Genomic DNA, 15,752 nt, shown 5'->3' on the forward strand with positions numbered 1-15,752 from the left:
AAAAAAGAACTAGATAAATTCATGGAGGATAGGTCCATCAATGGCTATTAGCCAACACGGGCAGGGATGGTGTCCCTAGCTTCTGGTTACGAGAGGCTGGGAGTGGGCAGCAGAGGATGGATCACTTGGTGATTGCCTATTCTGTTCATCCCCTCTGGGGCACATGGCATTGGCCACTGTCGGAAGACAGGATACTGGGCTACAGATTGGAATTTTTCAATGGGAAAGAGTTTTGTAAAAAAAAAAAAATTGACAAGCTCTAGACCTAAGTGATGTAAGACCCACTGAAAGTCAGAAGAGTGTATGTGACTTAGGAGTAGAAATTCTAGAACTGTCAAAGGGACTTGTGAAAAAAAATGCCTACTCTGTCCTGAGCAGAGAGCAAAATTATTGTCAAGGTGAGGCATGAAGAGAATGGGCCAAATCCTGAGGCTTTCTCAGGGGTGAGTGGAGAAGGGTGGATGGGCTAAATCATCAAGACAGAAAAGATACCATATTGTCAGCCACCCACTGCATCCTCGTGGGCCATAGAGGACTGTTGAGTGGAGCTCTCATCTCTATTGTGGAGGTGGAATGTTGCACAAGGAAGAACGATGTTCAGTAGCACCCATTTTCCCTTATCTTCTATTAGTTCTAGTCCCAGATTTCTGAGTCTTCACTTTAGCACATCCAAACATGTATTCAACACGTTTAAATGTCTTATGATCTTTAATGTCTTTACAGATGGACGTCATGGCTGGGACAGATATAAGAAACCAAACCAGCGTGCAGGAGTTCATTCTCCTGGGCTTTCCTGGCACTTGGTATTTTCAGATATTCCTTATTGTGGTGTTTTCAGTTATGTACTTCCTAACCATCATGGGGAATATGTCCATCATAGCCCTAGTGAGGACCCACCCACGCCTGCACACTCCCATGTATTTCTTCCTCTGCAATCTCTCTTTCCTGGAGATCTGGTACACCACAGCATGTGTCCCCAAAGCCATTGGCATCATGCTGGGCACAAGCCAAACCATTTCATTCACTGTCTGCCTCCTGCAATTGTTTTTTCTCCTCTCCATGGGCTCCACAGAATGTTTCCTCCTGGCCGTCATGGCCTATGACCGCTATCTGGCCATATGCCACCCATTGCACTACAGCTCCCTCATGAACAGAACTTTCTCTGTTCATCTGGCCCTCCTCTCTTGGCTGTGTGGGTTCCTGGCTATCTCTGTGCTGGCAACTTTAATATCCAGATTGTCCTTCTGTGGCCCTAAAGTCATCAATCATTTCCTTTGTGACATTGATGCCTTGATAGCACTGTCCTGCACAGACACATGCTTTGTTGAGCTTGCAACGTTCATTGTCTCAATCATTGTTGTTGTGATCTCATGCGTGATAACCCTGGTCTCCTACATTCACATCATCTCCACCATCTTGAGAATCTCATCATCTGAAGGCCGGCAAAAGGCCTTTTCCACTTGCTCTGCCCACCTCACCGTTGTGACTATTTGGTACAGCTCCACCATTTTTCTGTATGTCAAGCCTTCTGCACAGAACTCATTGGATTTGAACAAAACAATCAACATCTTTAACACTGTTGTAACCCCGCTACTGAACCCTTTCATTTACACTTTAAGAAACAAAGAGGTGAAGGAAGCAATGCGAAAGGCATTAAGAAGGATGCTAAGTGGTTTTGAAAAACCATGGATTTAGTAGAATTGTAATCCAAAGGACCAAAAATTTAAATAAAATGTCTGATGGTCATTGATATAATTGAATATGAGGCAAAAGGATTAAGTTATAGATTTTCAAAGGACAGTCTACTCCTTTTCTCTTTCAATTGAAGGTGGACACCTGCATCATATCTCAAACCCAAATGTAACATTTCCTTATACTGTACGTCACTGTGGCTTGTTTTTACAGCTTTCCTGAATTACTATAACAATCGGCTATTCACTCACAGATGAGCTCAAGTGGGAGGAGACAATTTGTTTTATGCTGAAGATTCCAAGATTCTAGGTTTCAGTGTCACTTAGCAGGATCTCTGTGTATGCTCCCATTGTTAATTAAATTATGCCCAAAGGAATTATGTTCCCAACTATCATTGGTTGTTAGAGCTAGATCAAACTGCCATTTTCAAAGTAGCCCATGTGAATTAATAGCCCAGAACTTACTGAATGTAAATAGAAGTTAGGTTTCTAACTTAGCTGCTTTAAATTCCATCGTTCACACTCAAGCTCCCCTTCTTATGTTTACCATATAAGCCTTGTTTTCCAGTAGTGGGAACTTAAATAATGTCATGGATCTTCAAGGAAGAAGGCCATACCAGTTAAAAACTGACCTGGTTTACAGGGCAAGTGAAGGGAGTTATAAAAAGTAAAAAGTAAAAATAATATATAACAAACAAAAGAAAGGGGAAGTTGATAGCAATGGGTATAAATCAGAAGTAAGGAATTGTACAAAATTAATATGGGAAGATAAGGGACAGAATGAGAAATCTTTGGTCAGTCGAGTTTAGGACAATACTTTGTTTGTTTGTTTGTTTGTTTGTTATAAGGAACAAAAAGATATTGTCTCTTTCTAGCTAGAAAAGCTATAATTATAATAAATAATACAGAAAGTGCAAAAGTGTTCAATTAATATTTCTGTTCTCTGTTTGGGGAAAACATATTATATAGTCTTTTCATATGGCCATGAAAAAACTCTTTCTCTTCCACTGGTATTTCAGGAGGATGTTAAATAGCAGCTACTAAAGTTAAACATTTTAATCAGCAGGTCCTGATAATTTGCATCCAGGAGTTATAAAAGAGCTGGCTGAGGTACTCCTAGGACTCTTAAAAGTTATTTTCAGTAAGTCTCAGAGCAGTGGGTGCGTGCTAGAAGATTAGAATAAAGCTAACGTTGTGCCAAATTTTAAATGGGTAAACAGGATGTCCTGGGTAATTATAGGCCAATCAACATGACCAATCTCAGGCAAGATAATGAAGTGGTTGAAATGAGACTCAATTAATAAAGACTTAAAGGAGGGTAATGTAATCAAATGCTAATTTACATGGTTTTATGGCAAATAGATACAGTCAAGCCAACTTGATCTTTTGTATGTGTATAAAGTGTTTGGTTAACAAAAGTAATATTGTCGATGTAATATAATTAAACTTCTCTAAAGAGTTTGACTTGGTACAGCAAGAAATTTTGATTAAAAAACTAGAATAATATAAAATTAACCTGACAGAGAAATGGATTGAAAATTGGCTGATAGGTAGGGTATCAAAGTGAATCTGTAAATGGGGAATTGTCATCTAGTGGCTGTGTTTCTCTTTGGGTCCCCAGAACATCACTTCTTAGCTCTATACTATTTAAAATTTTTATCAATGATCTAGAAGAAAACATAAAATCATCACAGATAAAGTTTCTAGATGTCAGGAAAGTCAGGGGGAGGGATAAAAGAAAAGAAGAATTGCCGAGAAAGCCTTTGACGGTTTGGATTGGGAGTATCTCAGACATATTTTAGCAAGCTCTGGTTTTGGAAATCAGTTTTCTAAGGGCATATTAGTCCTGTAAATTCAACCTGGAGCATCTGATTTGGTTAATGGTCACCAGTCCCCACCTTTCAATTGGTTATGTGTACAAAACCAGATTGCCTCTTACCGCTGTATTGTTTGGATTAGCAATAGTGCCATTTGCAATAGATGTGAGAAATAGCCCCTTGGTAACAGATATCAAAGCATCTTCTGGTATAGAACACAAAATAGCTCTGTATGCTGCCAATTTCTTACATTTGCAGGATGATCCAGAAGCCTTGTTAAAGATTACTTTGGAAATTGGTCAGAGATCAGGCTTCAAAATAAACTCTGAGAAATCTGAAAATTTAGGAATGAATATTCCTGAAAGGGTCAAAACCAACTATTGTCAGCTACATACATTTAAATGGGTAAAGGTGTCCTTCAGAATTTAGGAATATATAATTGAGAAGAAACATAAAAATCCGTTTAAGGCAAGTTACCCTCCATTATGGAATAAAATAGTAAAAGATTTGGAGGAATTAAACAAATATGATTTTTTTTTGGCTAGGCAGGGTAGCTTCAGTAATGAAGAATGTCCCCGCCCCCCGCATAAGTTATTATTTTTGTTTCAGTACATCCCTGTTGGTATGTCTGAAATGACATTAAAAAGATGGCAGAGTGCGCTATTAAAATTCATATGGAAACATAAAAGACAAAGGGGGAGTTCTAAAGTTCTGCTTAAACCTACAAAGAGGGGTGGATTACCTTTCCTAATCTGGTTTATTATTATTACTCATCATAATTAAAAGACGTGATCATCTGGCTTAAGAATAGGCCATCCAAATACAGGGTTAAAATCAAACAAGGCTGGTGCAGAAATTAAGCTATTTATAGTAATTGTTGGGTTAAAAAGAAATTTAGGTCATCAAAAATTTTTTAAAATCACCCATTCATCTAGACTACATTAGCAGAAAAATTCCAACTTTGTTTTAAATTTCTGTTGCCGATGCTGAAACCCTCCCTTAATGGCTTTCATTAATAATCAGGAATTTATCCCTAGAATATATCAAAGTGAGTATTCATAGAATCAAAGAACTAGAGGTTATCTAATCCAGTCGTGTGTAAGAGTTGAGATTACTCAAGTCAGATAGCTGTTCCTGAATCCTGATTTGAAATCAAACCAAAAGTTATATAAAAATGTAAATAACATAAAGATCCTGTATTTTCAGCATTTACAAGTCAAACATTTTATTGTGTAATCCGTGTCTATTTAGCCTTTTAACCACATTTGAGGAGCTGAATCAAGAGCAAGCTGGAACAAAAAGTTTAATTTGTAAGATACATGCTATTTTGTTTGAAAAGGGTGTTAATAAGAAAACAACCCAGATAAAATGATGGGAGAGGGATTTGGACCTGGATTGAGTGGAAATTGACCTGGATGAGTGGGTCTGTACACAGGAAAGAAGATATACATCTTCAAGTTGTGTAGCTCATGAAGAAAATGCTTATGAATTAATGTGCGTATGGCATTTGACTCCAGTCATGATCCACCACATTTTTGCTACTAGGAAGGCACACTGTTGGACAGGTTGCAGGGAAAGAGGAACATACTTGCACATGTTGTGATTGTGTATAGGAAGTAGCCAATTTTGGGAGGAAATAATTAAAGAGATTCACTTTATGACAAAATGCCAGTTTCCCAGAGATCCCCTGGACTTCTTACTTAATTCTCCAGTAAAGGCTTTACATTTTAAACAGAACATGTTAATTTCTTTTATTTAATTGATAGCAGTAATACTCTATATTGCACAATATTGGAAAAATATGATATCTCCTCCTACGGAACTGGAATATTGTCAAAAATGGATTTTCCTTGTAATTGAAAAGCTTTCACACCAAGTACATATACAAGAGAAGTACCAAAGAGAGGCTAGTCAGGATTAGACTAGATGACCCTTGTGGTTCCTTCTAACCCTATGGCTCTATGATTCTGTGAGAAGAAAGGCTCCCCAACCAGCAAGACAGAATCTTGAGCCAGTTTCTTTGAGTATTAACCTGACCCTGAATAAGTAATGTATAATATAATAAGTTAATGTTTTATTGCAACTTTGCCGTAATAAAAAGCTTCAAAAAGAAAAATATATTAGTAGTATTCACGGAAGGAAATGTTCAGAGATGCATAGTTTCTGATCTCTTGAAAAGACATGTAGACATGTTGCAGCTGTTCATTAGAGCCAAACCAATGGTAATTGTTAATGGAGTTCTTGTTTTCCTCCACTGAATTATTTGTGAATTTATGTTGATTTCTTTTAATGTTTTGTCAAATAAATAAGATGGTCAATCTCTTTTATGGGTTGTTCTTTCATGAGCTGGTCATTTTGACTCTTTTTTGAAATTCACACTTGATTGCTAACATCCATTGTTAATTTTGCTTTAGAGACATCAAATTTCTGAAAGCATTCCTTATACCTGCAGACTTTTTCAGGGCTTCTTGACTTCCTCTCCACTGAACCTCCAGAACACCTGAAATGCTAACCGCTCTCTGATTTCAGTCACTTGGTCACCTTACAGGATGTTGCTCTTCTTTAGAAAAGTGAACACTTTGCTTCCAACCTTTCGCAGGGCACATTTGACCTCCTTGTTCCTCAGGCTGTAGATGAGGGGGTTGAACATGGGAGAGATGACTGTATAGAGCAGGGAGAAGGCCTTGTTTAAAGCTGGTGACTGGTTACCTACAGGGGCTCCATAAACAATAATGATGGTGCCATAGAAAATCGAAACAACCAGGAGGTGTGAGGAGCAGGTGGAGAAGGCTTTTTGCTTCCCAGTGGTGGAAGGGATCCTCCGGATGGTCAAAATGATCCTACAGTAGGAAGTCAAGGTTAGTAGAAATGGGACCAGGGTCACACAGGCAGACACTGTGAAAGACAGAAATTCAACCAAACGGGTGTCAGTACAGGAAAGTTTTAACAGAGGCATGAAATCACAAAAGAAATGGCCAACCTCCTTGGAAGCACAGAAAGGCAATGTAAAAGTCAAGACCATCATTGCTATAGGAGTCAGGAAGCCAGTTATCCAACAACCAGCTGCTAGCTGAAGGCAAACCTTAAAGTTCATAACAGATGTATAAGACAAGGGATGGCATATCGCTAAATATCGATCATAGGACGTGACTGATAAAAGGAGGCACTCAGTGACTGCCAAAGATCCAAAAATGTACAACTGGGCTACACAACCCATGAATAAAATCACTTCCCTCACTGTAAGGAAACTTCTTAGCATCTTGGGGACAATGGTGGTGGTGTAGCAGATCTCCAGGAAAGATAAGTTACCTAGGAAGAAGTACATGGGGGTATGTAGATTGTGATCAGCTGCTATCACCAGAACAATTACAATGTTGCCGGACATGGTTATGGTGTAGATGAATAAAAATGTCACAAAGAGTAAGGGCTGCATTTCAGGGAAGTCTCCAAATCCTAGAAGAATGAATTCTGTGATGGCTGTTTGATTCTCTTTTTCAGTTACACCCATATGCTCCATCTAAAGAAAAGGAAATGGACATAAAGGAAAATTAAGTGATTCATGGATTTCAAGGTCATAAGAGACCTTTGTGATTATCTAGTCTGACCTCTTGTTTAACACAGGTCAGAGAACATCACTGATATAATTCATTTTGAACTAGAGCGTATCTCATAAATGTTATTATTCAATGGAACCTCATCAACTACAATCCACTTAAACAAAGTACAGGTGACAAGCATATGCTTCATCTGAACCAAACCCCCAGCTCGAACCCTAGAAATAAAAAACATTAAAGAGAAAGAATCTCAACATACCCCATACGCACATCCAATATCATCAGAAAATATGGGTGAAGTTTAGTAGGATTGTTTGTCTACTTCAATAGTGCTTAAGAAGAGACCCAAAAGATAGATCTAGCTAGCTAGCTATCATAGATACAGTAAGTACAATGAAGTAGAAACTGAATAACAAATACAGACAATAGTATTAAATATGATATAGACTATTATGGTAGTTATCCCCATGCAGAAATGCAGAAATTAATACAAAATAGGTGTAAAATGCTACCAAATCTGAATTCTCCACCCATTTACACCCCTGGTGGCACTTTACACTTCTGATGCATTTGCTCTGAACAGGTGTAAATGACAGCACAGAATATGAAATTGGAAAGAATGAAGCCCAAAAGTTTTACTGTAATTTTGTATTATGGTTCAGTTGCCTGTTGTTCACAAATGCCTGAAAAGTCTGATTATATTTATCCTGATCAACAACTGAATCCACTTTTACCTTCTGGCTGTGGGCGTTATATGTAATTGTAACCCTTGCTTTCACCTCTCCAGCAATCAGAATCTTGTTTCTCTGGTTCCCTCTTCTCACAGCATGTTGTCCTCTAATGTAAATAAGAGTTACATGAAAATATGCATCATCCCCATTTTTGACCTTCAAACAGTGAATTGTGTATTAGCAGTCCCAACTCAGAAATATATAAAGACATATTGTCTCATCTGATAACCCAAAAGGGACTAATTAAACTGTTTATAGACTGTGATCAGCACTGTTATTTAAGCCAGACCACTAGGCCTTGTGGGGATATTTTCCTGTCAGCTACCATATCTCAGGACTTGGTCCAAAGCCCTTTGAACTCAATGGAATGGTTCCCACTGGATCAGATACTAAGCTGTTGAGGTTAAAAGGTGAAAATTATGCCCCTTTTGGCTTAATTTAGCTACCTTTCTACAGGAGGCCAGATTCACCTCTGCGCAGATGGCTAGCACCCTAGCAATGGGCTCTGAGAAGGGAATTAAGGCGATTACATTCCCCCAACCCACTGTATTAAAACATGGATTGAGATGCTTAGATGTCAATAAAGATGCTCTCCATGTCTTTCGTTCCTTCAGGGATGTTGGAAAGTCCTTAAAAATAGTAAAGTGCCTGCATCAATTTTGCATCTATCTATCTATCTATCTAAATTCCTCCCCATCATCCACACCCCAGAGCAGTGAGGAACATTGAGAAAGGAAGTAGGTGGTTTTGCAACAAACTGGACCTAATTGTCCCCTCATTCACACTGTTTCTCCATTGACACAACTCCACTAAAGTCAATGTAGGGACTGATTTCCTAAGAGATCTGAGGGGTTTATGCACCCAACTCCCACTGTCTTTCAATTAGATTTAGGTACAATTTAAAAACCTCTAAGTGACTTAGGACTAGATTTTTTATGGTATTTACCTGCTTCAAGATCCTGCTGGGTACATAACAAATGAGAGGTAGGCACCTGCCCTGCTGAGGTGCTATAAAAAATCTCACTGTCATAGATTAACAAGGTCTGGTCTATGTCCCAATTTTTAACCAGTCTCCTGGGAGTGCCCCTTTAGGGTACTGGACCCTAAGGACACACATTGGCTCACTGGGGAAATCCTCTGGCCTCCACCACTTCGAAACTGAGCCTGCAGTCATCAGAAATACCCATCTCTCTGTGTGGCTCCCTGAGTGAGTGCAGCCAAGCCAGACTTGCCCTGCCCCTTCAGAGCACAACGCTCTCAGTATCTGCGGTGTCAACAGGCAGCCCTTTCAGAATAAGATGACTATTCATGTAGCCTACAGCATCTGAAAGCCCTTAGGTTAGCATTATGAAGCAAAGGCTAAGAGAGAGTTCACACTGGCCAGAGTCAGGGATCCTCTGAGCCATACTGTTGGAGGATGTATTTTGGCTCAATCTCTCCCCATCCCCTTTGTCTCTCAGTCCCCACTGAAAGGCTGAGTTTCAGTGAGCCCAGTTCTTAACACAGACATCTGACACCTTCTCCCTTTACTTCCCAGCTCAGGGTTTTTACTCTGCTTTCCTGCGAGGGGGAGAGTACTCAACTTTCAGCAATTACGACTTCCCAACGTCTTTCCAGATTCTCCATTGATATTTATTAATTCCAGCCCAGATAGTTCTAGTTGCTCTATGTCTCTGACATGTAGCCTGCTCTCCCATGTCCCAGGGAGAACATCATTTCTTTCCCCGAAGGGGTAGTGACACCAAGGGGGCTGGTACAGAAGCCATACAGGAATTCCCCACATTTTCCGCACCCACTAGGGGATGGATTACGAACCACACTGCTGAGCATTATGATGTCTAATCTTTAGGCACCTAGACAATAGAAAAACCTGACTTAGGTGTCCAGGCTGCCTGTGTAATGCACAGAGAGAGATGGGCACCTAAAAATGGGATCCACAAAACCCAGCAACCTGGGTGGCTCCCCCATTAAGCCAGATGCTGATGAGAGGAGGGTGTCCTAGGCTCCATTCCTCTTCGGGAAGTTGGCACCTATTTCTGCTTGGCACCCACACCATAAGCACTCTCCTAGAGTCAGGTGTCTTATCATACACAAAGAGCAAGCCAGGCACCTTCTGTTCAAATTGGCTTTCAGTTTCAATTAAAGGGGAAAAAAGTGAAAGCAATGTCTTCACACGAGAGAGAGAGACAGAGCACGGTGTATATGATTGCTCAGTAAAAAGCTACAGCAGCTCTGGGAAAGATTTTTCAAAAGCACAAATGGTAGTTAAGCACCAGACTCCCAGGAAAAGTCAAACGCTTCTAGGTGACTAGTTGCCATTTGTGTCTTTGAAAATCTCCATCTCTGAAAACAAAATGACATCTAAATGAACCAGTAGAATAGAGTAGAACAGAATGAAATAGATGATTTTTTTACACAATGTTTTTATAACAAAAAATCCCATTATATTCTGAAACTTACCTTTTAGCAGAAAAATTGACTGCATCTTCCAAATTTCCCTTTTTTCCCCATCCTAAGATAATCATCATTACTCTTACATATTTTTGGGTACTTTAAAATATTAGATAATTAATCTCAATTTGATTCTGAAACAAAAATGTTAAAAAATATTGATTTGAAATTAATGCTGGTCGGAAAATGCTGAGTTTGTTCTGCAGAAAATTTTAACTTTGCATCAAAAAAACAAAAAACTGAACGTCGGCCTATTTTTCTTAGTCATAAACACAATTTTTTGGCAGAAAACTTAATATACAAAAAAATTGTAGAAAAGAATAATAGTGTTGTTCAAAAGCTTCCATAAAAGCTGCCTTGCATTCTATTTTCCAACCAAAATTTAAATGTTTTTGATGAAAGCACACAGTTTGCACAACATTTTCATTTAGTCCCAAACCTAATTTTTTGTTGGAAAAACAATTCAGTTTGGAGTCAGAGTTACGAGGTTGCTTGCACCTATATCCTCTTTCTGGTCTCTCCATATGCACCTCCTCAGGTGTTGACTCTCCTCTATCATTTCTAGAGGTTATTAAAGTACATTATGTAGATCACTGACAAGGATTTCATGTACCCAACGCAAAGCAAGAGGAGGAAGAAGGGTTAGTCTTGGATCCTCAAAGGCACTTTGGTGTTGCACCATTGACTGTTGCAATGCCTAATTTTTAGGCACCTAGCTACCCGGTGAATTCACAAACTGTGGCTAAGGTGCCTGGGCTACCTATGCAATGAATGAGGAAAGAGAGACACCTAGCAACGCTATCCACAAAAATCAGCACACTGAGCAGCACGCTCCCTAAATTAGCCAATAACAGATGCTGATATGTCATAAACTGCACCCCTTTGGGGAGTTAGGCACCTAAGTCCAAGTTAGAGGGAGGCATCTGTTTATGCTTGGGATCCCCAGCTGGGAACCATGTCCTGGAGTCAGGTGACAAAGCTGTTTCTTATGAGAAGGGCTTCAGCCCATATTTAACCCCAAGCAAAGTGACTGGGGATCGGGGACAGATATGAATGAGGAATCCTGCCCCTTTACAGCCCCTGATCTAGTGGTTAAGGAACAAACATAGAGATGTGAGAGACACCAGTTCAATTCCTTTCCTTGCCTGATGTGGTTGAGGAATTTGAAGTTAGAGCACTTCCACCTCTTAGATGAGTGCTGTAACCACTGAACTATGAGATAGCATGAAGTGGGTTCTTCCTGTTGAAATGGTTTCACTATGCATAAATAAATATGCTTTGGGCCAAAGGGAGAATGAGAATGGCTCTGTATCCATCCAGCGGTTAAGCACTCTCCTTTGAGGTCGGTTGCCTATTCAAATCCTCACTCTTCATCAAACAGAGAAAGGGATTGAACTGGAGGTTGCCCATATCCCACGTGAGTTCCCTCAGGGAAATTGCCTATGCCTCTTCTCCTCCCCCACAGACATATTAGGTGGAGTTAGGGGTGAGGTTGAGAACACCTACCAGATCAGGTGAGATGGGCAGTGCAACATCTCGTTTCACCTGGTTTGAGGAGCCCAGTGGGGCTTAGGTGTGAAAGAGGCAGCAGGGTGCATGCCCAATGACAAAAATTTAAGCTCCCTCAGGGACTTTAACGGCCAAATGTAGGTGACAAGGGGTATTTTGGGCCTGCAGGGTCAGGCAGCATCTTAGCAGGGTTTTGGAGGACCTCAGTGGCACCTAAATGTTAGACTTAAGTACCTAAGGTGGGAAGCGAGGTGTCACTTTCAGAGTTAACTGCACCTTTGACTCCACTTCACACCTGGTCTTCTTCACAGGCACCTCCTTAAAGTTTCACACTCCCAGTTGCCCTCTCTGCAGTGGAGTCTCAAGTTTGTCTCCCTCCAGACCCGGGTTTTAGGCTTGCAGTCCCTCTACACCTCACTGGGCTTTCCTCAGCCGGACTGATCAGGGTCAAGCTCCTGCGATCAGCCTTTCCCCAGAGACTACAATAGTGTATCCCAGGCACCAGTCAGCCTTCATGAAGCAAAATACATTTATTCTTGGGGTAAAAGCATCACAGAGACAACATTAAAAAAAAATCAATAAAAGTTTATGTTATATGTTCAGCAGGCAGGATCGAACCTGGGGCCTCTGGAGCTAAACTCATGAGCCTCTACTGCAAGAGCTAAAAGCCACACGGCCCTTAGCTAAAGCTGTAGCAGACTCATTAATCTCTCTCTAAGTGGTCTTGGTGCCACTACATGGGACAGAGCAACACACCCAGGTGGTGTGTGAGTTACATATGCTCAAAGCTTACCAGAGGTCACCCATCAAACTTAAGGGCTCCTAGTAGGCCAAAGTTCATCCAACCCTTCTGAAAGGGTTGGGGGCCTCTTTGAAAGAGGGTCCTGTCTGATTTCTGAATCAAAAGACCATACTGAGTCAGTTTAAATGCAGCCTTTTTATACTAAATGGCCTTTCTTTGTGTGTTGGTCTCTAGAAAACCCAGTCTGAACCAGTATATGCAAGCATCTGTCTGGGGTTGTTTACAACCTGAGATGACACCTTAATCTCTCGCTCTCTGATTTTGGTTCTTGGAGAAGCTGTGGCAACCTTTCCCCTGGAACTAGCTTCAATCTTCGAGTATCCATAAACTTAATTTAACATGGTCTCCAAAGAAATGGGGTTCAATATCTATCACACTAGTGCCTTAGTCCTTTGGTGGATGTGAGTCTTAGTGAATTGAACTAGCTGAAAATGTTCAGTTGAAAGGTTTTCCGGAGTGAAAATTATATATCTGTCAAAATGTATGTGTTCCTAAAAACTATCCATTTTCATTGAAAAAAAATTCAGGCTTTTCTTGTAAAGAAGAATTGGTGAGGAATATTTGATCAGTCAGGGAAAGGGATGACCTTGCTTATGAGTTTCCTCAATGCTTCTTTAACCTCCTTGTTCCTTAGACTATACACAATGGGATCGAACAGTGGAATCACAATGATGTAGAGCAGGGAAAGGATTTTGCTGAGACGAATGGACTGAGATCCCGTGGACACAATGTATTTAATGGTCAGCGTCCCATAGAAAGTGGTGACTACTATGAGGTGAGAACTACAGGTGGAGAACGTCCTCTGCTTCCCACTCTTTGATGGGATTTTGAGGATAGCCAGGAGGATATGAATGTAGGATGTGATGGTCAGAAGGAAGGGGATCAGTGATACAAGGCAACATGAGACAAAAATCGCTACCTGCACCCCATGTAGGTGTTAGAACAGGACAATTTCAGCAATGGCGTCAAGTCACAAAAGAAATGGTCAATTTCATTAGGGTTAAAGATTTTGCCAGAAGCAATTGCAACACAGCAGCCAACAGAAATCCCCAAACCAACAAGCCAGCAGCCAGCTTAATGCAAAGATTCCAGTTCATTGAGTCTGCATAGTGCAGAGGCTGACAAATGGCCAGTAACACAATGCATCCTCTGAGTTGGCAGCAACAAGGGCCAGGTTCAGTATCCAGGGGTTCCGTTTCAGTAACACAATGCATAACCGGCTCAAGCCCCCACCCAGTGACCTGGGACACTTACATACCACACCCTCCTGGGCGCCTCTAGGAGGCAATACTTCCCCTCTCGCAAGCACGAAGTCTGAGTGTAGCAAAATCCTTTTAATAAAGGAAGGAAACAATGCGGCATCCAATTGGAGAAACACCACAAACAGGATTATAACACAAACCATAAACAAAACCCACCTCCAAGTACATTTGGCAATGTCCTTTCCCCTTTAGGGTCTTAAGTCCAATTACCCCAAAGTCCAAGAACCCAAAAGTCTCTGGTCAGTGCCACCCCAGAATTCAAGAGTTTATCTGCTGAGTTTTACCCCCACCCAGCCTGGGTGGAAAGGGGGGGGGAGAGTCCACACAGGGTGTTAGGGGGCACCTTACGTGGCCCAGGGCCAACTGCTCCACCTCTCCATGAAGTTCTGCTGCAGCCTTCATCACGACCCGCTCCACCACACCAGCCGTGCCGCTCCTCCAGCTGTTCGTGCAAACCACTTCACTCTGCTCACTGCTCCATGGGCTGCTCCAACCACGGCTGCTCCAACACACTGCAAACCACTCCGCTCTGCCAGCCACTGAACAATAGGTCTTCAGGCTCCCCCACAGGTTAACACAGCACTCAGTGATCTCAGCTCAGCCCCTTCAGTGATTTCAGCTCTTAGTAGGGGAGCCCTGGTGTTGGTGCACCATTGGCTCAATGTGAATTCAGCTCAGCAGTCTTTAGATGGACTCCTAATGGAATCAAAATTAGCTCTACTCTTTAACAGTGGAGAGAGGAGGATGTGCAATTGGTGTGCCACACCCTCACAAGGGGCCCATACCATCAGGTACACACACCAGTCCCCAACCTCTCTCTCCTCATGGGGAGTGGAAAGTGAACCATTGATAACTACTCTATGAGTACAGTCTGTCAACCAGTTGTGCACCAACTTTATAGTGATTTTATCTAGACCACATTTCCCTAGTTTGCTTATGAGAATGTCATGTGGGACTGGGTCGAACAAGATATAGCATTTCTACTGATTCCCCCCCCTCCAATCCCTAGGGCAGTAACCCTGTCAAAGAAGGAAATTAGGTCAGTTTGGCATGATTTGTTAATGACAAATCCATGCTAACTCTTTTTTATAAGCCTGTTATCCTGGAGGTGCTTACAAATTGAATGTTTAATCATTTATATCAGTATGTTTCCAGGTATCGAAGGCTTATTGGTCTATAATTGCCTGGGTCCTCTTCCCCTTTTTAGAAATAAGTAGCATGTTTGCCCTTCTCCAGTCCTGAGGGACCTCATCTGTCCTCCATGAGTTCTAGAAGATAATTGCTAATGGTTTCATGATTGCTTCAGCTAGTTCCTTAAGTACCCTAGTGTTACAGATCCACAGGGTCTGGTCTATGCCCCAGCCTGTGCCAGGCTCCAAGGTTCCACACAGAGGCCTGTTTCCCCCAAGTCAGGCTGGGCCTTTGAGACCAACAACCCCCTTCTCTGTCCATGACTCCCCTCAGTGAATCCAGCCTAGCCAGACTCCTGCAGTGGCTTGTACTGCACCCCTTCAGGGCGCAATGCTCCCAGTGAGTATTTGCAGTGACAGCAGGCAGTCCTTCCAAAACAAGGTAACCATGTATTAGTCCTCTGGCATACAGACTCTGGAAGTCCCTAGGTTATTATAGGGAAAGAAACGTTAAGACATAATTCATGCTGGCATAGCCAGTGCCAATAGCCAATCTGCTATGGACTCATTCCAATTGCTGTCTCTCTCTTTTCTCTCAGTTCCTTTCCTACTCCCAAAACCAACTGCTCTCCCTTCTGTCACCTCTGTATTCTCAGGCTGGGCCTCTCCTTGACTTCCCTATTGAGAAGTGGGAGAAAACCTCCTTCTTAGTTGTTGGTTGCTAGGCATCATTGTTCTGGCTATTGGGGGTTTCATTGTCTTCTTGGATTTTCCACTGGTAGGGGTTAGCCTGGGCCAGCACTTT

General features: G+C 41.5%; 2 protein-coding genes across 2 annotated transcripts; one reads left to right on the top strand and one right to left on the bottom strand.

The window, feature by feature from the left end:
- The first annotated feature begins 732 nt into the window (after positions 1-732).
- Positions 733-1,695, top strand: LOC127031805 (olfactory receptor 6F1-like). Its single transcript, XM_050918835.1, has one exon. It carries the CDS (start codon positions 733-735, stop codon positions 1,693-1,695), a length of 963 nt encoding a protein of 320 aa, XP_050774792.1.
- Positions 1,696-6,050: 4,355 nt separating this feature from the next.
- On the bottom strand, positions 6,051-7,016 carry LOC127031806 (olfactory receptor 1L4-like). The gene is made up of 2 exons (XM_050918836.1): positions 6,746-7,016; positions 6,051-6,460 (listed from the first exon to the last, which is right to left on the bottom strand). Exons 1-2 carry the CDS (start codon positions 7,014-7,016, stop codon positions 6,051-6,053), a joined length of 681 nt encoding a protein of 226 aa, XP_050774793.1.
- Positions 7,017-15,752: the final 8,736 nt, after the last annotated feature.

This window comes from Gopherus flavomarginatus, chromosome 11 (genome assembly GCF_025201925.1).
Source record: "Gopherus flavomarginatus isolate rGopFla2 chromosome 11, rGopFla2.mat.asm, whole genome shotgun sequence".
Lineage (NCBI taxonomy): Eukaryota > Metazoa > Chordata > Testudines > Testudinidae > Gopherus > Gopherus flavomarginatus.